Source organism: Pongo abelii, chromosome 23 (assembly GCF_028885655.2).
Source record: "Pongo abelii isolate AG06213 chromosome 23, NHGRI_mPonAbe1-v2.0_pri, whole genome shotgun sequence".
NCBI lineage: Eukaryota > Metazoa > Chordata > Mammalia > Primates > Hominidae > Pongo > Pongo abelii.
In genome coordinates this window covers 47,618,987-47,642,064 of record NC_085929.1, presented here as the reverse complement: position 1 = coordinate 47,642,064, position 23,078 = coordinate 47,618,987, and the positions used below count along the sequence as shown (strand labels likewise).

Sequence of the window (23,078 nt, the reverse complement as noted above, 5' to 3'; positions counted from 1 at the left end):
ACTAGGATCCACATTCTCCAACTAGAATCAACATTAGGGGGCCCAACCTGGACTTCTGTTATACTTCCTTATAAAAATGAGGACATGTCCACATTGAAAACCATTTCTTATACTAGTTATGGCCTAGAGATTCATTCATCTCTGTTAATAGCATTTTCCTGAATGGCCTGTCTTGCTACTCCAAGTGCAATCTGAAGATGAGCAGCACCAGAACAATCTGGGAGTTAGAAACAGACACTTGGGTCCACTATAGGCCTGTAGTATTGGGAAGGGTCTTGTTCCTATTCTTTTTAAAGTTAGAGATGTACTGCCTTAAGGTTTAGAATATTTGGTAAGCCACCTGAGAGTTCAATGACAAGGCTTATGTCTCTTCCTGCATCAAGGAAACTTACCCTAGAGCTAACCTTCCTGGCTTAACCAAATGTCAAAATGTTTCAAGGATCAAAGGCTCCTAGTACCTACTCTCCTAGCTAGCACCCAGACACTGCTATCTTTAGAACCCAATTTAGAAAAATTAACCAGCTTTTCTCAGAAGCCCCATTTTTACTAGGAACAAGAGAATTCCAAATTTTTGTGCAACATCCTAAACAGAAGTAAATATGCACCTTCAATACTAAAATTACACTAAACAGTTTTTCCTTCTTAAACAGTCCCAGTTTGAATTCTAATGACTGCCTACATCTTAAGTTACTTTTTTCTTTTTTTATTTATTTTGAGACAGAGTCTCGCTCTGTCGCCCAGGCTGGAATGCAGTGGCCCAATCTCGGCTCACCGCAAGCTCCTCCTCCCGGGTTCACGCCATTCTCCTTCCTCAGCCTCCCGAGTAGCTGGGACTACAGGCGCCTGCCACCACGCCCGGCTAATTTTTTGTATTTTTAGTAGAGATAGGGTTTCATCGTGTTAGCCAGGATGGTCTCGATCTCCTGACCTCGTGATCCGCCCGCCTCGGCCTCCCAAAGTGCTGGGATTACAGACGTGAGCCACCGTGCCCGGCCAGAGATTGAACTATTAGACTATATGTTTGAAATTTTTTTCTTGGCCATTTACCAAATGGTAAGAGCTCGTGAGACTGCAAAGCACAAGCAAATCTCTTAAACCCCGGCATATTGTTAAAGTGTATTATTCACTACAATTGTGACTTGGGTCTTCTGTTAACCTACAAGAGAAGGGTATAAGGTGGTCATCAGTTCAATTACCCTCAAACTCAGAACAGTTAATAATGATGTCTTCTTGTACTAACCTCCAATTTTTCGAAGAGAAGCTGATTGCTTCCTATACAGAATACTTTTACTAGAACTAAGATGACTGCCCACTGCTGACATATTCCCTAATTCAGTGATGTCTCATAGAGCTATCTACTATGATGGATATGTTCTCTATCTGTGTTGACCAATATGGTAGCCACCAGACACAGATAGCTACAGAACACTTGAAATGTGAGTAGTCCATGTGATAAACAATTTTTATTTAAATTAATATGCATTTAAATAGCAACATGTGGCTAATGGCTACCATATTCAACAGCATAGCTTAAGTTCATTTAGAAATAAGCCTGTGTATAATCACTGGACAACAAACTAAACTAATTAGCACTTTTCAAAATAATGCAGTTACTTACGTTTGAGGCTGGGAAGGGTCATCCCCCAAAGAAACGCTCTCCCCTTGGATCTCATTGAAACACTTCTCACAGAAATGATACCTGTCGGCAAGAAGGCCATACTGGGGTGAACTGTTCCGTTCACACAACACAGCCCAAGCCAAGCAACGAAGCCACCAATCACAGCAGGCCAAGGAGGGGGACGGGAGCAGAGAGCAGGTCATCAACGGCGACAAGGACATTCAATGATGCAGATATATGGGCCCCACAGTTTGGTTTTTTTTTGTTTTTTTTTTTTTTTGTTTTTTTTTTTTTGCAATCAAAGCCAAGTGCAGACAACGACAAGCATGAGGGAGAAAAAAAAACACAAAACAAACGAAGAAATGAGGGATTGCAAGACAACAAAAAACATAAAAGCAAGACAGAACAACACAAAGCAGAAAGCCAAGGCAAAGCACAGATTAGCATTAAATATCTCAAATGGGATCACAAGTAGCAAATGATTACTGCAAATAAAAGCAAAAGTTTCAATTACACAGACCCATATCCTTTCATTTCAGCAATTAACGCTATGTGATGTAAATAATCAAAAGGAGGAAGAAGGATAAATATACCAGGGAGAGAAGAACTGCTACTCATTACCTAAATATAGGAATCACACCTCTCTTCCCACTTACAAAACAAAAAACCACAGCCCCCCACTCCCCACCCCAAAAGCCCACTACAGATACAACTGCAGAAAACAATAATCTAAAACAACCATTGCCAGGCGCGGTGGCTCATGCCTATAATCCTAGCACTTTGGAAGGCTGAGAGGGTGGATCATCTGAGGTCAGGAGTTCGAGACCAGCCTGGCCAACATGGTGAAACCCTGTCTCTACTAAAAATACAAAAATTAGCCAGGCATGGTGGCACACACCTGTAATCCCAACTATTTGGAAGACTGAGGCAGGAGAATCGCTTGAACCCAGGAGGCGGAGGTTGCAGTAAGCTAAGATTGCACTCCAGCCTAGGTGACAGAATGAGACCCTGTCTCAACAAACAAAGAAAAAAAATTGTTTACTGAAAAGCCTGCACAAGCAGTTAAATACTGACTACAGCCATCAAGTGATACATTTCAAAAGGAAATGATGTGTGCAGGTACCTGATTAAAGATGCCCTGGTGCAAAGATAAACACTTTAGACTACTGTTTTAGTAAACATGAGAAAAGTTTCATGTCAAGTTACTTGCTTTTTTAAACATAAGGTACTTATAACAACTTGAGTCCCACCTTTTCTAGGTTTCAAATGAGTAAAGAGCTAGATTTTTACTCACTGCAAAATCAAAGCATTAGGTGTATAAAGCATTAGAAGCACGCCTAACTTTTTGTAAATAAAAGAAAAAGTTTAAGTGACTTTTCAAAGCTAGAAATGCATCTGCAACACACAAGTTCAGCAAAAACCAACACCATAGATTTGGTATTAACAAACAAATAAAGGGTATTAATATCATCCAGCCTTGTTATTATTGTATCCGAGCCCCAAATAAACACCCGATGCAAGCTATACTTGTAGATGATCACTGAAAACAGGAGACAAATTGTGGTTAAGATAGATTAGTGAATGAGATTTATGTGATTACAGCCATTGATTGGGCAGGAGAAAATTACGCAGAGGTGCCTCGTTTATTAGACTCAAATCATCCTCTGTCATATACAAGGCTGTGTTGGGAAAAGTAAGGTACAGAGAGCTATGTGAGGTTTTCCTTTTAATTTGCTTAATATGAGGCAAAGAAAAGACTCCAGAATCCTGTTTTCATATATTCTAATAACTACTACTTAGGGATAGGCCTCATATAAAAAGGAAACATTTCCAAAAAGCTGTCTAGTGAGTTTCAGTTAAAAGTTTAAAAATCTTCTCAGTTTTGCCTCAGGCTGTGGTGATCAACAAAAACACAGTAGAAAGAGAAGTGGGGCCTGGGATATAGACCCATCTATGCCAACAACTCACAAAGTTGCTTAACTTCTCAAGCTCTTGGGAGGAACCCAGGTAACTGATGTAAGGCTACTCTGATAGAAAATTTTATAATTCTGCAAACAAAGGCAGAAGGCAAAAAACAGAACTTGTGCTATACAGCTGTCTTCAAGCAAGATACACATGAACCATGACTCTATGTGTGCTGGCCCATCCGCATGCACTCCCTGGACATGTGGACACATGGACCATGGTCCACACCTGGCCAAGCTTACCTGTTCTGGTAACTGTAATAAGTGGCATCACGAGGTATTGTGCACAACTGTTTGCCGTAGCAACACAGTGTCTGTGGAGAGAACTCCAACTGCAAAAGAAACCATTTGTTAAAAAGCACAGAGGCCTTAAGGACAAGCTAGAACAGTAAGAATGGCAAATCGGAAACAGAAGTCAGTGGTGTCTTAGTTCTCATTTATGTTAATAATGATGGGCTAATTCAGTTCCTGAAAATCATTCTCAGTTTACTACTACATTATTTCAAAACGCTGAGGTAGGCTTAGCAGTCATATCCTTCCATCACTTTACCAAAGAACCCAACAGGAATAGCTGGGCAGGGTGGCACATGCCTGCAGTGCTCAGGAAGCTGAGGTGGGAAGACTGCGTGAGCCCAAGAGTTCCAGACCAGCTTAGGCAACACAGCAAGACCATAGTCTTATTTTAAAAACAAAAAACCAATAATGTGAATTGGTATGTACAAGAAAGCCAGCACATGCTGAGGAATCTGCACCCACAGGTGAATATAAGAATGTCCCTACTGCAGATAAGCTAACAGTCTGTTGATTATTTAATTAGTCAACTTTTCCATACAACTGCCACTCTGAAAAAATGCCTTTAAAGAAAGCCCATTTCATATTAAGAGATATTACTACTGTGGCACACATTAAGAGAAAGACTGTGTCGGCTGGGAGAGGTGGCTCATGCCTGTAATTCCAGCACTTTGGGAGGCCGAGGCAGGAGGACTGCTTGAGCCCAGGAGTTCAAGACTAGCCTGAGCAACACGATGAGACCCTGTTTCTGCAAAACAAATTTAAAAAATCAGCCGGGCATGGTGGCGTACGGCTGTAGTCCCAGCTGCTCAGGAGGCTGAGGTGGGAGAATTGCTTGAGCCCAGAAGGTTGAAGCTGCAGTGAGCTATGACCTCACCACTGCACTCCAGCCTGGGAGAATAAGACCCTGTCAAAGAGAAAAAATAGGGGGGGAAAAAAAAAAAAAGCCATGTCAAAGCCAGAAGCAGGATATTCTCTTATCCCAGTCACCACTATATTATTCTAGGTATTCTAGAAAAGTTAAAGTCAAATCTGAAACACATTTCTTACCTTTCTGCCACAACAGTATCCAAGGCTTTGCATCACTGGGTCAATTTCTTGTTCAAAGACCTCAGAGAGCTTGGAGCAGTATTTGTATACCCGTGATGTTTTCCGGTTATATAACCAGGCATTATTGAACATCAGCCAAATATCATCGACATATTGCCAGGGCTCCTGATACTGTCCAGTGTCTAACTTCCTCTTAATGGTAGAAAGATCCATGGGGCTCTTCACAATATCAAAGTAATCCTAGAAAGACAAGTGACATCAAACATTACTCAAGTCTCACTATTTTTACGGGAGATGGAGTATCATCCATTATCATTGTTAATCTTCCAGGCAGTGTTTTAGTTTCTGGCCTGTCAATATTCCCCAAGAGGTGACTGATGTCCATCACTTCTTTAAATCATTAGTTTACAGAGATATTAAACTATTCAAAGGGCAGAGAAACAGAACTACTATGGACTTTCTAGACATCAGGCTGACAGTCTACTGAAGCAACTTCAGGTTCTTTATGAAAGTACATGTGAGATCAGTAAAGTCAAAGACATTTAAAATTTTAGTACTAGAAGGGGTGTACAATGAGGAAACTAAGCCCACAGAACTTAAAGTGTTCCATCTGAAATCACAGCAAGATACAGAAGAAAATTCCTGAAAGGCTTTTGCCCCTGGAAGCACATGACCTTTAAGATGGAGTCTCTGTCAACATGTTGCCCAGGCTGGAGTACAGTGGCGCGATCTTGGCTCAGCGCAACCTCTGCCTCCCAGGTTCGTTCAAACTATTCACCTGCCTCAGCCTCCCAAGTAGCTGGGATTACAGGCGTGTGCCACCACACCCAGTTACTTTTTATAATTTTAGTAGAGATGGGGTTTCACCACGTTGGTCAGGCTGGTCTCGAACTCCTGACCTCAAGTGATCTGCCTACCTTGGCCTCCCAAAGTGCTGGGATTACAGGTGTTAGCCACCGTGCCTGGCCAAGTAACAGTTTAAAACCACCAAATGAAACCTGCCAGCAGCCTAGTATATGGAGGCAACTTTAAAAACAAAGCTAACCGTGGTCCTTTTTTCTGCTATGACCTATTGCTCTTGAAACAACAAAAGTGGCCGGGTGCGGTGACTCACGCCTGTAATCCCAGCATTCTGGGAGGCCGAGGCGGGTGGATCATCTGAGGTTGGGAGTTTGAGACCAGCCTGACCAACATAGAGAAACCCCGTCTCTACTAAAAATACAAAATTAGCCAGGCGTGGTGGCACCTGCCTGTAATCCCAGCTACTCCGGAGTCTGAGAGGCAGGAGAACTGCTTGAACCCAGGAGGCAGAGGTTGAGGTGAGCTGAGATCGTGCCATTGCACTCTAGCCTGGGCAACAAGAGTGAAACTCCATCTCAAAAAAACAAAAAACAAATAACAACAACAAAAAAGTAAACTATATAACCCAGGAATTCCACTCCTAGGTAAATACCAAGGAGAAATAAAAACTTAAATCCACACAATGTTCACTATAGTCCTATCTTAACAGTAAAAACATGTAAACAACCTAAATGTCTATCAACTCATCAACAGGTAAAGAAAAATAATGGAATATTATTGGGCTATAAATAGGTATGTGCTACTGATTCATGCTACAACATGGATGAACCTTGAAAACATTATGCTAAGGAACGTCCTGGCACAAAGAATCACATACTATATGTTTCAATTTAATGGAACATGTGGAACAGACAAATCCAGAGACAGAATGCAGTCTGGTGATGTCTAGGATTGGGGTGCTACAGGAGAAAATAGTGAGTGACTGTCAATGGTAAAGGATTTTTTTCAGATGATGAAAATAAAAGTGTCATGCACAACTCGGTGAATATACTAAAAATCACTGAATTAGGCCAGGCCCAGTGGCTCACACCTGTAATTCCAGCACTCTGGGAGGCTGAGATGGGCCTATTGCTTGAGTCCAGGTGTTCAAGACCAGCCTGGGTAACACAGTGAAACCCCGTCTCTATTAAAAAATACAAAAAACCGGCCAGGTGAGGTGGCACATGAATGTAGTTAGTCCCAGCTACTCAGGAGGCTGAGGTGGGAGAATCACCTGAGCCCGGGAGGTGGAGACAGTAGTGAGCCACGATCGCGCCACTGCACTCCAGCCTGGGTAACCAGAATAAGACCCTGTCCCCGGGGGGGGGGAATAAATCACTGAATTATAAATTTGAAATGAGTGGCTATACTGCTTGGAATGTGAATTATCTCTCAATAAAGCTATCAAATTAAAAAATAAAATCGAAAGTACCACCAAATACTTACAGGGATTCCTAAAAGCTGAGGGTCCACAGGTTGACGAAAGGGAAGGGATTCTGGATCCTGACGGTAAAGTGCCTCCAATGTTGGCATCAGTGCCTGTCGTAGTTCTTCTGGTTTGAAAACTTAAAAAAAAAAAGAAAAAAAAAGTGCATTTGAAATTAGTTATCAATTAAGCAACAGAACGTTAAAAAACCATTCAGGCTGAAGTTCTAAAAGCATCTCAAGAATCAATAACAAAATTAACTACTCTGTCCCCATGGAAATATCACCGCAGGCTCAATCACTGATTCTAGATTCTAAGCCCCGCTTTGTTTCAGACAGCTCCTAAAAAACTGTTTTATCACCTTTAAACACCCTTCAGCCTCAGCTTAACTTTTCAGTCAAAAATTCAGTGAAGACAGACTCGGTCAATTACAAACAGAATCCAAAGGCTTCTAAAAATTTATGAAGAGACTTTGCCAAATAAGAGTCCACGGGACCAGGCACGGTGGAGGCTGAGGTGGGCGGATCACTTTGAGGTCAGGAGTTTCAGCCTGGCCAACATGGTGAAACCTCGCCTCTACTAAAAATACAAAAAATTAGTCGGACATGGTAGCATGCTAGTCTCAGCTACTCAGGAGATTTGAGGCAAGAGAACTGCTTGAACTCGGGAGGCAGATGTTGCAGTGAGCCGAGATGGCACCACTGCACTCTAGCCTAGGCAACACAGGCAACAGAGTGAGGCCCCATCTCCAAAAAAAAAGTTCACAAGATACTCGTGTTAAGAGGGAGATGCAGTCAAGCAAGAACAGAAAAGTCTTTCTTCATGACATCAGTATTTAACAAGTCAGGAACTAGACTAGATCTGGTATTGTCTTATACTACAAGGAGTCGGGTACAGAAGAGAAGACTCCTTCGTTCAAATGCTTGGTATTTTAGAGCCAAAGAAAAAGAGACACGTACTATTTTAATGACAAACGTTAGGTTTAAGTTTAAAAGAAGAGAGAACAAAAATGGTATTGCTAAAATAATAGACTTAGTTGATCAAATTAAGTTCAAATGTGTTCTCAATGATATTTCCCAAAAAGTCTGGAAAAATTTGTTGGTGTGTCCCAAATGGAATTAAACAGTTCTTTGAGAAGCTAGTGATTTAAAAAGCTTTCAGTTTCAGCAAGGGCCTTATTTTTTCTTAATTGGCAAAAAAAATTTCATCATCAGGAGAGTATATTTGTTACTTCAGATATTTTTCACCTCTGGGGGGTTGCCATGGAGTGGGGGGGGGGGGGGGGGGAACCAGACTACGAAGATGCTTGTCACTCATACTTAGCTGTGCTACAAATAAGGACTATTTGAATAAACTTGTGAAATTGGACATTTTATTTTATTTATTTGTTTGAGACAATTTCTGTCACTCAGGCTGGAGTGCAGTGGCGCCATCTCGGCTCACTGCAACCTCTTTCCATCTCCCGGGTTCAAGTGATTCTTCTGCGTCAGCCTCCCAAGTAGATGGGACTACGGGTGAGAGCCACCACACCCGGCTAACTTTTGTACTTTTAATAGAGACAGAGTTTCACTATATTGGCCAGGCTGGTCTTGAACTCCTGACCTCAAGTGATCTGCCCGCCTCGGCCTCCCAAAGTGGTGGGATTACAGGCATGAGGGAATGCACATTTTAAAGAGAGATTGCCAATAGTAAGATTGGGTTTGTTACAGCCTGTATTAAAACACCTCAATATATACAAGTCTTATTTTTAAAATGAAAATAATTTTTTAATCCCAACATTTTACAACACATTGTATTAATGGAACACTTTTTAATATATATCATCTGTAAGAGCCAGCAGACTCACCCCTCAGGTATGTCCTACCTGGTGCCTTTTGCAGATCACCAGAGCCACAAAAAGTTCTAGTCCAAAAATAGTCAATTAACACTTGTTGGAATGGCTGGATTTGAGCACTCCGCCTCAGACTGCCTGGGTCTGCTTCCTGGCCCAGGCACTAGGGTCAGCTGAGTAACCTGTGGAAAGTTACTTAACTTTGCTAAGCTTCAGGCCAGTAACCTCAGAGTTGTGAAATTATTAAATGAGGCCGGGTGTGGTAGCTCCTGCCTGTAATCCCAGCACTTTGGGAGCCCGAGGTGGGTGGATCACCAGGTCAAGAGATCGAGACCATCCTGGCCAACACGGTGAAATCCTGTCTCTACTAAAAATACAAAAATTAGATGGGCATGGTGGCATGCGCATGCAGTCCCAGATACTTGGGAGGCTGAGGCAGGAGAATCGCTTGAACCTGGGAGGTGGAGGTTGCAGTGAGCTGAGATCCTGCCACTGCACTCCAGCCTGGACAACAAGAGTGAGACTCCGATTCCAAAACAAAAAAGAAAGGAAAAAGAAATTATTAAATGAAACAATGTGGATACTTAGCACACAGGAGGTGAATGACAAATGCTATTACTATTGCTATTCTTTCCCGCATTTTAGTCAAGGCTATTTACAAACATTTCTCTCTTCTGAAAAATGAGACAATTTTTAGGGGGTACTAACACATGGAACCCTGATGAAATGAGGGGACTGACTAACCCATTGGTTGCTGCAAGTGAATATTTTAAAAAAAAAAAAAAAAAAAAAAAAAGAAAGAAAAATTGTTAGTGGCAATGAAGAGACCAGGCCCAGGGCTTCAAGGTTAATGAAATCACATTAATGGCAACTTCTGAGGCCCAAGAGGCATGATCACAATTCTGCCCTGGGTCTTTCGTTTCTTCAGCTACCTCCAGAACGAATGGCTTCAGAGACTCACTCTTTTTCTTTGACTGTCCTGGAGCCGGAGATGACTGGGTAGCTGAAGTACTTGGCTGGTCTTCCTCCTCTTTTATTTCAGTTTTTAACTCAGTGCTTCTCTCTTCTGTTTCGGTAGATTCCATTTTACAGTCTTCCACTTTAGACTAAAAGAAAAGGTAAGGGTTTTTAGTATTCCAAAGATATCTAGTTGGGAATCAGTAATCTGAACACCCTTTCTCATGCAAAATCTATGCCATGAGATCTAATTATCAAAATATTTTTCTGCAATATTTTTTAAAACTTGGGTTCCTATACTGAGGTCCTAACCAAATCAAACAGTGAATTGCCCTACTCTCACCTCTGAAATATCCTCCGGCTGAGTATCTGCTGGTTCTGGTTGATCCACTTCCATTTTGGCCTCCATCTTCACTTCCTGGGAAGGCTGCTTCTCAGGAATGGCCTGAGAATTCACTTCTGTGCTACTAGTAGATGGAGGGTTTGATACCTGTCCTTCAATGCTTACAGCTGGCTGGGAAAGCTGGGCAGAAAAAAAAGGGGAGTAGGTGAGACACACACAGTCTGCCAATGATACAATCAGAATGTAAGGTAAGCAGCAGGACAGCAGAATTAGCCATCTATTTCTTGGCTTATATTCATTCATGGTGCTTTCATTTGCTCTGCCCATTTCACCTCCTTTAATTATGCTTAAGAACAGGAGAATTAAGACGTGTAAATACTGGTTGACTGGTTGTACATCAAAGAACCAGCAACTATTTCATTGATAACTATCATTATCTGGCAGTGTGTGGGGATTTCAAAGATGTCTGCTTCAGAGGAGCTCACATTTATACAGAAATGAGTGAAAGAAAATAAGAAAGACTGGCTTTTTTGTTTTTACCTTCTCACCAGAGAAAGTTTCAAAGGTACAGAAAAGGAGACAATAAATATAATGATGTCCCACAGAGTGGCTGTTTTGAATCACTAGATTCTAGATAACTGGCATTCCCTATCTTTATCCTAAGGCTTGTCATAAGAAACCTCTTAATGAGAAGTCAGTATTTTCTGGAACGATCCTTGATTTTATAAAGAATAAAATCAAGCAGATCCACTGGTTCCTCTCTCATTCCGTCCTTCCTTGTCTATCAGAGGCCACGATGAACCAGCCATCCGTCAAGTACAGTACTTTATAAAATGGCTGTGACTCATGGAACTTCTCAGTTCATCAACATGACTGAGAACTATTTGATACCGATATATATTAATATCGGTATCAAAGTAGAAGCTTCTAAACCCTTAAAAAAAGTTCTATTAATAAGGATTCAACTATTAGATGAGAATTTGGATTTTTATTATATACATAACCAACCTCTCACAAGGAAGCTACAGGTTGTTCTGGGTCTGTAATTCTCTCATCTTAGATTATTTTTAAACTTTGGTTAGGGCCACAAGGACTCATAAATCTGCAATTTTTTTTTTTTTTTAGATGGAGTTTCACTCTGGCGCCTAGGATGGAGTGCAGTGGCGCAATCTTGGATCACTGCAGCCTCCACCTCCCAGGTTCAAGCAATTCTCCTGCCTCAGTCTCCTGAGTAGCTGGGATTACAGGCACCCGCTACCACGTCTGGCTAATTTTTGTATTTTTTTGTAGAGACAGGGTTTCACCATGTTGGCCAGGCTAGTCTTGAACTCCTGACCTCAAGTGATCTGCCCACCATGGCCTCCCAAAGTGCTAGAATGAAAAGTGTAAACCACCGTGCCCGCCCAAATCTGCAATTTTTAAATTCAATCTCTAGATTTTACAGCTCAAACTGTTTGAAAAAGATTCCTTAAATATATGTAAAATTTATGTGCTGCAGTAAATAATATACTAAATAAGGAGAAGGACTGTGTCCCCTTGTCGTACCCCCTTATGTACCTTCAGACCTCAGGGTACAACATGAAACATAATGGTCAAAGTCAGAGCTAAATAAAATCTTTATGCTCCTGCTACGATAGGTCCTATCACAGGAAGGCAAAACAGGATAAAAAAGTCCCTAATGAAAAATAGATTACATTCTACTTGTGAAGAAAGCAGTAAGAGATAAAGCAAAAGAGAATGGAAATGGCCCAGAAGTAATATAATACTACAGTATAGCTCTAATGATTCTGCCTAAATCCAAATCTCTACTTACTGGAGTTGCAGGCTGTGGAGGAAGCAACGGTGCTGTTGGGGTAGGAACAGACGCTGCTGTGCTCTGCTGTGAGCGAGGCTGCTGCTGGGGCTGGTCAGCAGAAGGTGCAGCAGGAAGTGAAGGCTGCACTTGTTGGGGAAGTTGTGTTGTTGGTGGTGTAGGTGTCTGCCTTGGAGGGGGATGTAGAGCCTGGGACTGTGGCCCAGGTGGCATAGCAGGAGGTGTAGGAACAGGGGCTGGAATTGTTGTTGCTGGTGGCTGCTGAGCCCCTATGTTTGGGGGAGTATGGTGAGGGGTGGGGGTACGACTAGGTACAGGCGAGGGTGAATTCTGATGCAGAGCTGGTTGAGGAAGCTGGGGACAGTGAATGTGGCTCCCCTGAGACCCTGGAGGCATTATAGGAGAGTTCACCGGGCAGGAAGAACTAGACATTTGTGCCTGTTAAAATAAAAAACATAACAAGATAGCAATTCAGAACAGAATTAAGAAAATACTTACACAGTCATGATATATAAATTTAGGACGCAAACTGATTAAACAAAGAGTAGCAATGTGTCTATTTCAAAATGTGTAAAATACCCTATTACCGGGGATATATCTTTGGACAGCACCATCAAGACAGTACTTAACTAAAGAGACTTCAAACCATTCAGCAGAATGGCCTCAGCCACTGCAGAAAAATGGCAGAATTGAGTGCAGAGTGCTCTAGGGCCTGCCTATGCTCTCTTCAGCCAGATTTCCTTCTACATTGTGTTTAATTCTAAGATTTATTTAAAAGTGTTCACTACTAAAAACAATTAAAACCATCCATTTAAATTATTTCCTACTTTGTAACAATTAACACCATTGCTATGTCACACAATAATCTCTTCACGTTCAGAATACCCTAAGTCCAAAATTGTTATTTTTTTTTAAATCATCTGTTTTCACCCACTATTTGCTGCCACTCTCTCCTATAAAAACCTACGTCAAGAGAAGTTTCAAGAATCAAAAATAAGTGAAAAATCCACTTATGAGACATACTTGAGACACTGGAGCTTGACCGCTGGACGGAGCCAAAGGGATATTTGTTACATTCATTCCCTGTGATGGGAACTGAGTCTGAGGAAGGAACTGGCCCTGGTTGGAAGGCTGTTGCATACGAGGCCCATAACCCATAGGCTGAAAAAAAACCACAAATCAAACTGCTTCATTACAGTTATTCTACTATAACTAAAATCATCAAATGCTCCTAACGTCAGGCTTATTAAGTAGAGAAAAGCCAAAGACAGGAGTATAGGTGAAGAAGGCTGAAGAGGAGAAGGAAGAAAGTTGTAGAATAACTGACTCTTGTGCCAAGATAAAGGGAAATAGCCTCATAGTTTACCTAGGCCTACTCTCAATAATAAGAGGATGGAACACACATTCTCTTCGTACACAAATATGCCTAGCACAAGGATAGTAGGTAATTTTCTTTGCATGCTCTGTTAAGTGAGGAGAGTTAATCACAATTTCATGAGGTCATCAGTGATGTAGTAATAACACAAATTCTAAGACCCATGATATGTAAAAACAAGAAAATCTTACAAGTTATAGCAGAATCTGGTAGCATTCATGGTCCACAAATGCTCTAGCATTGTTACATGTCATTTCTAAAATTACCCTACACAAATTCAGGCCTTAAAGAAAGAAATCTCGAGTACCAAAGGCCAAAAACTTCATAAGCTAAGACCATCTGTCTTATAGGTTAAAATGAAGGACAGAACTCCCTGTTGAAAATGGCAGATTAGTGAGAAGTAGTAATGCTCAGGAACCCCCAAAAGGATCAAGAATCAGAGGCACCAGCTAACTCTAAAGGGCAGTAGGAGGGTTAGGGTCAAGGTAGAGAGATAGACTGGTTAAGAGTTCGCATAAGGAGCAGGAGAAGCCTAGTCTCTCTTCTCCGAGTTCAAGAAGCAGGCAAACGCACCATCAACCTTCTCTCTGCCTGGAGAAGGGAAGACAGACATCAGAGAAGAGAGGTGACCGTGAAAACGCATGCAGGCCATTAAACACTGGCACTCCAGGGACAAGGGCCTGGCTGTTTTCGTTTTTTGGTCAGCTTTCTAGTAGAGTTAAATACAGAAGAATTACAGAAGAACTAGGAGTTATCGTCTGTTTAAATGACTGTGAGAATTTACAAAGTAGGAACAAACAGGATTTTCAAAATACCAGGTAAAGGCCAAAGAGATTACCAAAGACGTCAAACTAACCGGGTTGAGAGCTCCAGGTTGAGCCAACTGTCCATGGTGCTGAAGAGGAGGGGTTTGCCGGGGTACAATAGGGGGCTGGGCCATGCTCATCTGGCCAAATTGATTCAAACCTGTGAATATGCACAAAATGTTAGTTCTGAATGCCTTTGTGAAATTGAATAATAAAAGATAGAATGCTTATGTCTGATTCTGTATCTTTTTCTTTTTTTTTTTTTGAGACGGAGTCTCGCTCTGTCGCCCAGGCTGGAGTGCAGTGGCGCAATCTTGGCTCACTGCAAGCTCCGCCACCTGGGTTCACACCATTCTCCTGCCTCAGCCTGCTGAGTAGCTGGGACTACAGGCGCCCGCCACCACACCCGGCTAATTTTTTGTATTTTTAGTAGAGACAAGGTTTCACTGTGTTAGCCAGGATGGTCCCGATCTCCTGACCTCGTGATCTGCCCGCCTCAGCCTCCCAAAGTGCTGGGATTACAGGCGTGAGCCACCGTGCTTGGCCCTGATTCTATATCATTTTATCAGGACTAATAAACTGGCTTTCAACCTTCTAAGTATAAATAAATCTGTCTCATTCACAGTAGCAGTAAACAGACATTATCAACTAAGAAAGATCTCCAAACAGAATTTTACAAATTTTACAATCTGCTTTATTTATTTATTTATTTATTTTTTGAGACGAAGTCTTGCTGTCACTCAGGCTGGGGTGCAGTGGCGCAATCTCGCCTCACTGCAAACTCCACCTCCTGGATTCAAGTGATTCTCCAGCCTCAGCCTCCAGAGTAAATTGGATTACAGGCCCATGCCACTACACCTGGCTAATTTTTTTGTGTTTTTAGCAGAGACAGGGTTTCGCCACATTGGCCAGGCTGGTCTCGTACTTTGACCTCAGGTGGTACACCAGCCTCGGCCTCCCAAAGTGCTGGGATTACAAGCGTGAGCCACCATGCCCAGCCTGCAGTTGTTTTTTAATGGATACTTGATCATTTAATGTCACCTGCCCTGTGATCTGCCGGCCAACCTGCTCTTCACTCCCTCTTCCTCTATGGGCAGGTAATCATGACACTTGCTGTTGGCATAAAGCGGGTGTCCAGGTAGCAAGTATTATCTTGCAGTACACCAGGGATTCTTTTAAAATAAAAAAAATTTTCACTATTTACCAGATTGTGGAGTTATCCGAGGCATCATCTGGTTTGGCACACTGCCACGGATCATAGTTGGGTCAGGTAGAGGGCCATCTAGAGTAAAAAAAGAGAAATAAAGAACTATCTTTGCACCATCTTCCCTTAACCAAACAAAAACTCACTGCACACACAAACCCCACAAAATATTTTTAATAATACCTTTGAAAATTGAGTATGAATCACAAAATAAAGCTCTGAACTAGACAGAAACTTGAAGAAAATGTTATTTCTGGAATACAGAAAAATGTCTCCAAGTGGATTTGTTGGTATTCTTTAATGAGCCCGGGTGCTTTCAATGTTGATAGAAAAATAAGCTATTGAAGCCATTATAGGCCAGGCACAGTGGCTCATGCCTGTAATCCTGGCACTTTGGGAGGCTGAGGTGGGTGGATCACTTGAGGTCAGGAGTTCAAAACCAGCCTAGCCAAAATGGCGAAACCCCGTCTCTATTAAAAATACAAAAAAATTAGCCAGGCGTGGTGGCAGGCACCTGTAATCCCAGCTACTCTGGAGGCTGAGGCAGGAGAATCACTTGAACCTGGAAGGCGGAGGTTGCAGTGAGCCAAGATCGCACGACTGCACTCCAGCCTGGGTGACGGAGCAAGCTTCTGTCTCCAAAAAAAAAAAAAAAAAAAAAAAATTGAGGCCATTATAGCATTTAATATGTTATTGTTTAACAAAGTCTGAGTCTGGTTGGCATGCAACAGAGTATCTCCATGGATAATAGCTATGAATCATGTCTAATGGGGGCCAAATTTGATCATGTAGCACAACGTTTTTATGCACACAAACTGTGAACATTGATTTTAAGTAATATGCATATTATACCACACTACATATCATGTACCTCTTAAATACAAAAACAGAAATAATTCTTAAAAAAGTAAAATATCCTGTAATCCCAGCACTTTAGGAGGCCGAGGCGGGCAGATCACGAAGTCAGGAGATCGAGACCATCCTGGATAGCACTGTGAAACCCCGTCTCTACTAAAAATACAAAAAAAAAATAGCCGGGCGTGGTGGCAGGCGCCTGTAGTCCCAGCCACTCGGGAGGCTGAGGCAGGAGAATGGCATGAACCTGGGAGGTGGAGCTTGCAGTGAGCCGAGATCACGCCACTGCACTCCAGCCTGGGCGACAGAGTGAGACTCCGTCTCAAAAAAAACTAAAATACAAATACATAAATTCTAAGGTCTTTTTCCTGGATTATCTGCACACGCTCTAGCATAGTACTTTCAACATAGTGCACAGAGAAAATATTTTTACAGCACCCTGGGAAAGGACAGATGTCTGTAGTGACCTGGCTCCACCCTGGCCATACCCTCCGTCAAGGGCTGTACATTCAAGCCTCAGGCATAGGAGAGGAAGACCTGCTGCTCTTCTAAGGAGATGTCTATCCCTTCAGACAAATTTCAACCTTTAGTAAATGAGCAAAACTGACAGAGGAAATGCTCAACATTTATTCATATAAACTTTTATCTGTAATTCTGCAAGCTTTATAAGAAGTACATGCATAATCCATGCTCATTACATAAAAATTAAAAATCAGAATAGAAAAATGAATCAGGATCCAACAAATGACCTTGAGATGAACCTTTTCTCTTCCTCCCCACACGTATCTGTATTCATGCACACTATCTACAAAACAATGTTTTTACCTAAGATATGAGTAACTTTTTTTTCAAGTCAACAACACGGATAGGTGTTCCAAGCTAAATGGCAAGTGCCAGGCAGCTAATATCAAGTAAAACTGTTTTAAGTACCCAAAACAATAGAGAATGGTGAGGACTGAAGTGGAGAGAAAACACAGCTTAGAGTCAGCCATGAGTGCAGCTATAGACAGGTGTCACTGTAGGAGAAAGGGGGTCAAGTCTGCTAGACATGTCCATTTTTTTTTTTTTAAGCAGCCAGAAATTCAGACTTTTTAAATGCAAAATCTTCTGATTTTTAAGTATTTGAGACTAATCAAATGAAAATGGTTTAAAAATAAAACCGCAATCCTACTGCCCACATTTGCCCCATATGATGCAGATACGAATGTATCTACTATTGCTCCATGAGGCAGCTCTTGTCATTTTAAGAAAACTTGATGAATTATCTAAAGGAACATCTTGATAGTATTTTTTAAGATAAATATTTAAAGCCTGGGCGCAGTGGCTCACACCTGTAATTTCAGCATTTTGGGAGGCCGAAGTGGGTGGATATCTTGAGTTCAGGAGTTCAAGACTAGCCTGGGCAACATACAGAAACCCTGTTTCTACTAAAAAATACAAAAAAATTAGCCAGGCATGGTGGCGTGTGCCTGTGGTCCCAGCTACTCGGGGGGCTGAGGTGGGAGGATTGCTTGAGCTTCGGAGGCATGGAGGATGCAGTGAGCCGAGATCACACCACTGCACTCCAGGCTGGGCGACAGAGACCCCATCTCAAAAATGTATATATATAAATATTTAGAGGTAAAATATACACAAACAAAAATGTCCATCTTTCACATTTCAATATATATATGCCCTTAATGCAAACTATATGCATTAAGTCAAATAATCAAAAACCCTTTATCACACAACACAAGTATCCTGGAATACCACTGCCCCCATCAGAAGCCCATGTTCAGAGGTTAGTATTTATTTCTTCCAGAACTTTTTCTAGGGCATATGCCACACTTAAAAAAACTCAGACTATAACATGCATACTTCTGTCATCAGCTTTTCCTGAAACTTCGTATCTTTGCAAAAAAATTAATAAGGAAAGAGTTACCTACCTTCAACTCCATTAACAACTGGTATTATTTTTTCAAGATGGCACACATTACATTAGTTTACTATGGGCATATTTTTAGGCCAATACACATAGTCCTACCATTGCCACTCTCTGATTCTATAATAACTGTATTCTTTGTATTAAAACAAAAAAATCAAACGTGGCCAGGTGTGATGGCTCAAGCCTCTAATCCCAGCACTTTGCAAGGCCAAGGTAGGCGGATCACTTGAGGCCAGGAGTTCGAGACTAGCCTGGCCAACATGGTGTGAAACCCTGTCTCTACTGAAAACACAAAACATTAGTTAGGTGTGGTGATGCATGCCTGTAATCCCAGCTGCCGGGGATGCTGAGGTACAAGAATCAACTGAATCTGGGAGGCAGAGGTTGCAGTGAGCTTAGATGGTGACACTGCACTTCAGCCTGAGTGACAAAGAGAGACTGTTTCAAAAAATCAAAAACAAAACCAACAACAAAAAAACCAATGTTAAAGAAACATGAAGATGAGAATGTTATGTTTTCTTCAACATTCTACGTAGTTCTTTCAATTTTGTTTTTTTAAAGTTTACAAACCTTATTTATTTATTTATTTATTTAAAGACAGGGTCTCACTCTGTTGCCCAGGCTTGAGTGCAGTGGCACAATCACCGCTCACTGCAGCCTCGACCTCCTGGGCTCAAGTGATGTTCCTGCCTCATCCTCCTGAGTAGCTGGGACTACAGGCACACACCCCCATGCCTGGCTAATTTTTGTATTTTTTATAGAGACAGAGTTTCACCATGTTGCCCAGGCTGGTTCTGAACTCCTAAGCTCAAGTGATCTGCAGCCTCAGCCTCCCAAAGAGCTGGGATTACAGGCGTGAGCCACCACCATGCCCGACCCCTTTTATGCTTCTATTATTTCCTGTGTATCAGGTTAAGGTAAGAATCTCATTCTACAAAATGTCAGATTTAGTACGAGCTAAAGGTCAACATATATTTAAGGCTGATACTCAGTTCCACTACCACTTATTCCTGCTTACATCAGTAGCATACTGTTTATACTGACATTAGGATACAATTTAATATCTCACAGACTTTAAACTTGACTCAAATTTCACCCAGAACTTGAGTAAATTCTACCAAAACTAAGTATCTCAGGTATGTCCACTTGTTTTTTTTTTTTTGAGACGGAGTCTCACTCTGTTGCCCAGGCTGGAGTGCAGAGGCACAATCTCGGCTCACTGCAAGCTCCGCCTCCCGGGTTCACACTGTTCTCCTGCCTCAGCCTCCCGAGTAACTGGGACTACAGGTGCCTGCCACCACGCCTGGCTAACTGTTTTGTATTTTTAGTAGAGATGGGGTTTCACCATGTTAGCCAAGATGGTCTCCATCTCCTGACGTCATGATCCACCTGCCTCGGCCTCCCAAAGTGCTGGGAGTACAGGCATGAACCACCACACCCAGCCTGTCCACTTTTTTTAAACTTTAGTTACTACTCAAGTCCAAATCGTGTACTGAAGCAGTCTCAACTCTAATCTTGACTTTTTCATTCCTGAAAATTTGTTCTCCTAACTACTAAAAAAATCTGTGTTTTTCCTTGCTATTGGGCAGCCTCCATGTATACTATTTCCTCAGCAATGTTGCTCCTCCCAACTTTTCACACATTACAAAACAGTACCTGGCACACTTCAGTTAGCAAATGAGGCTGCTAAAGGCCAGTGGTAACCAATGGTTCCCTACTTTACTACTTCAATGAATGAAAGAGATGAACTTCTCAGCCCACCTATAATCTACTGATTGTATGAGGTTTACTGCCCGCTGGCTCAGTTGGCACTTCTTATAGGTCATTAGCATTTCCTAACTCAGTAAATGCAGGTTTTTCCTATCACAGCCTTGCTCACAGCATTTAAACAGCCTGTGCCATTCCTGAAAATGGTGTGCCTGCTCCATATTTCACTACTTTGATCCTACCAATAAGTCAATGATTGAGTAAGACTATTTATCATAGTCTTGGCTATCTGGTTAATTCATCAGGTCAACAATGATGCTATAACCAGAAACTGAAGCTGTCAAAATGTAATTTTAAATGATGCTTCTAGGCAGGGAGTGGTGGCTCATGCCTGTAATCCTAGTTCTTTGGGATGCCAGGGTGGGCGGATCATTTGAGGCCAGGAGTTTGAGATCAGCCAGGCCAACATGGCAAAACCCTATCTCTACGAAAAATACAGAAATTAGACAGGTGTGGTGGCATGTGTCTGTAATTCCAGCTACTCAGAAGGCTGAGGTGGGAGAATTGCTTGAACCTGGGAGGAGGAAGCTGCGGTGATCCAAGATGATGCCACCGTACTCCAGCCTGGGTGACAGAGTGAGACTCTGTCTCTAAAAGAAAAAAAAAAAAAAAAAAAGTTTCTAGACTTAGAATATTTTATGTCAAGTAGAAAGTGTAACAGTGTAATATATTATGTGTGTTACAGGGCTCTTGAACCTGGTCAGCCTACAAACATTTACTGGCTACTTACCACACAAAGCCAGTCTCAGAGAAATCTGTGAACATCTGTATGTAGGCTATCGCTTTCTAGATGTCACTAGTAGAGAAGTTTACACCTTGGGCTCTAAAAACAATTCCAGATTATCAAGGTATGTTAAGTACCATGCCCAGACATCTTAAATATACTTGTTCTGCTTCTGTTTTTACTAGTAGATGAGTTATTTTCTTTGCAAAGGCAAATGGTTATTTAAAAAACTCTAGAATAGTTACACAAGCTTACAGAAATTAATGACTTTGGATAGCAACTATTTTATTATCAATTTCTCTCAAATAGAAATATAACAAAAAACACTTACTAGAAGTCATTCCTGGTTGCGGCTGTCCCATGTTAGGTCCCGGATTCATGGAAACTGGAACCATGCCTGCAGCATTTGGTAGCATGTTCTGCTTCTGTAGTCTGGTCCTTCGTTTTTCTTCTAGTTCTTTCTGGATCTTATAGATTTTCTCAGCTAGAAGGTGGTAGTATTCCGCCTTTTGAATTGTTGAAGTAAAATAAGGGAGATGAGGAAAAAAGGAACTACCACCAGGTAACAGAAAAAATAAACTGAGAATAGATATTAGTTTCATTTTATATGCTGCATTAAGAACTGGTGCCAATTTAGAAAGGAAAGTTCAACTTATGTACAGAATCTGAACTACCGTGAATAAGTCGCTACTTCATTATATTCTAGTGAAAAGAGAACAGAGCTGGTAACAGCTCAGCACCACCCCCCTCCTGTTTTTGAGAGAGACAAGGTCTCCCTCTGTCACCAGCAGCGCAATCCTGAATCACTGCAGCTTGACTTCCAAGGCTCCAGTGATTCCCCCACCTCAGCCTTTTGAGCAGCTGGGACTACAGGCACGCGCCACCATGTCTGGCTAATTTTTTGTAGAGATGGGGTTTTGCTACGTTGCCTGGGCTGGTCTCCAACTCCTAGGCTCAAGTGATCCGCCCACCTCAGACTTCCAAACTGCTGGGATTACAGGCACTGAGCCACTGCACTCAGCCAGCTCAGCCACTTTTTAGGTTGACAGGACAACCAGATAAAGTGTCACATGAGTGCATTGTATTAGGAGGAAAAACATAAAATTCTTGATGACATACACTTATGAAATTGCTTTGTTATCCTAACTGTGCTTGGGGACAATAAGACAGGATAGCTACAGCGTGTCCCCCGTCTGAAGCACATATACTACTTGTACATGCTAAAGAGGAATAAAATAACCACAACAAGTTCAATCTTGGCTATTAATAGAAAAAAACCAGACACTCACTCGATTGTTTGCAGATTCATACATGTCCCCTTCGACTTTCCGAGCATATGCAACTAGGTTTTCCATCCGTCTGTCTTTTAAAGCAGCAGGATCCGGTGTAGGAAATATGGCTTGGACGCTGGAAAAAGAAAATCCTATCACTGTAATATCGTGTCAGCATTTAATTAGTATTTTTCCGATTTTTATACACTGAACACATAGAGGAAAAGAAAAAATAATGGCAAGGTGATATATATTAAAATACTTACTGAAATTGTCTTTTTGTGATAAACAAAAGAATTTTTGTCTATATTTCCGTTCACAATATAAGAAATGACTCTATAAAAAATACTCTTTGGCCCCTGTTACTCTAGATGTAAAGCAAAATATTACTTTGGGCTACATACTAAAGACAGTGAGGAAAACAGGCCTTGTCATAGTATCAAGTAGCCTTCAGAGTTCCACCTGCTCTTCTAAATTTATTACTTAGCTTACTGAAATAAAATTGAGTAACCACTCTAAAATGTTAAAACATCAAAAACTTGAACTGTTCTGACAAAGGCTTATAAAAAACAAACAAAAAACCAGAAACCTGAAGTGGAGAGACCAGAAATGCGTAATGATTCTGTTAGATTCAATTTTTCACTTTCATGCAATTCCCTAACAAAATGTTTTGCACTAGTATTTCTTAAGACTGATAAACGTGCTCTTTAGGCACTAATTTTATTTGGACATCCCGTACTCAGTTGCACAGGACTTGAAGGAACCAGATCAAGAAGATATAAATGGAAGTCCAGAAGAATACCAAGTTGGTAGAAAACTCGAGCATATATAATAAACTTGTAATGTCAAATAATCAATCCCAAATAACCATCTCTGTCCATTAAATAAAAGTTCCTGAATAGTCTGTCACAAAATAAGAGACTGGTTATTCTTTATTAAAGGAATAATTTCATTAAACTTGTGAAGTTCTTTCCTTGTCAAATTCCGTTACTTAGTGCTACCACTGAAGAATTCCTGGC

At 41.4% G+C, this 23,078-nt stretch overlaps 1 protein-coding gene and 1 long non-coding RNA gene across 11 annotated transcripts in view; one reads left to right on the top strand and one right to left on the bottom strand.

Moving 5' to 3' along the window:
* Positions 1-23,078, bottom strand: part of EP300 (E1A binding protein p300) — an 89,008-nt gene that overhangs the window by 17,030 nt on the left and 48,900 nt on the right. Inside the window, exons 9-20 of one of the 4 annotated variants that reach the window (XM_054543514.2) lie at positions 22,078-22,195; positions 21,120-21,294; positions 15,519-15,596; positions 14,365-14,474; positions 13,157-13,294; positions 12,134-12,571; positions 10,321-10,500; positions 9,982-10,126; positions 7,210-7,328; positions 4,924-5,163; positions 3,826-3,914; positions 1,619-1,729 (exon numbers count right to left, since the gene is read on the bottom strand). In XM_054543514.2, coding sequence (XP_054399489.2) covers positions 1,619-1,729; positions 3,826-3,914; positions 4,924-5,163; positions 7,210-7,328; positions 9,982-10,126; positions 10,321-10,500; positions 12,134-12,571; positions 13,157-13,294; positions 14,365-14,474; positions 15,519-15,596; positions 21,120-21,294; positions 22,078-22,195 — 1,941 coding nt within the window. The remainder of the gene's footprint in view (positions 1-1,618; positions 1,730-3,825; positions 3,915-4,923; positions 5,164-7,209; positions 7,329-9,981; positions 10,127-10,320; positions 10,501-12,133; positions 12,572-13,156; positions 13,295-14,364; positions 14,475-15,518; positions 15,597-21,119; positions 21,295-22,077; positions 22,196-23,078) is intronic. The other 3 variants (XM_009234416.4, XM_054543515.2, XM_009234415.4) reach the window with 3 other exon arrangements.
* LOC129052675 (uncharacterized) overlaps positions 1-23,078 on the top strand; it is a 99,278-nt gene that overhangs the window by 31,516 nt on the left and 44,684 nt on the right. For 2 of the 7 annotated variants that reach the window (XR_008517783.2, XR_010139470.1), the window contains one exon: positions 11,446-12,140. The exons of 1 other annotated variant lie outside the window; for it this stretch is intronic. This is a non-coding gene — a long non-coding RNA (uncharacterized LOC129052675). Of the gene's footprint in view, positions 1-1,690; positions 3,854-11,445; positions 12,141-20,749; positions 20,913-22,802; positions 22,970-23,078 lie in introns of those variants that run through there. 4 more of the 7 variants (XR_010139469.1, XR_008517784.2, XR_008517786.2 and 1 more) reach the window with 3 other exon arrangements.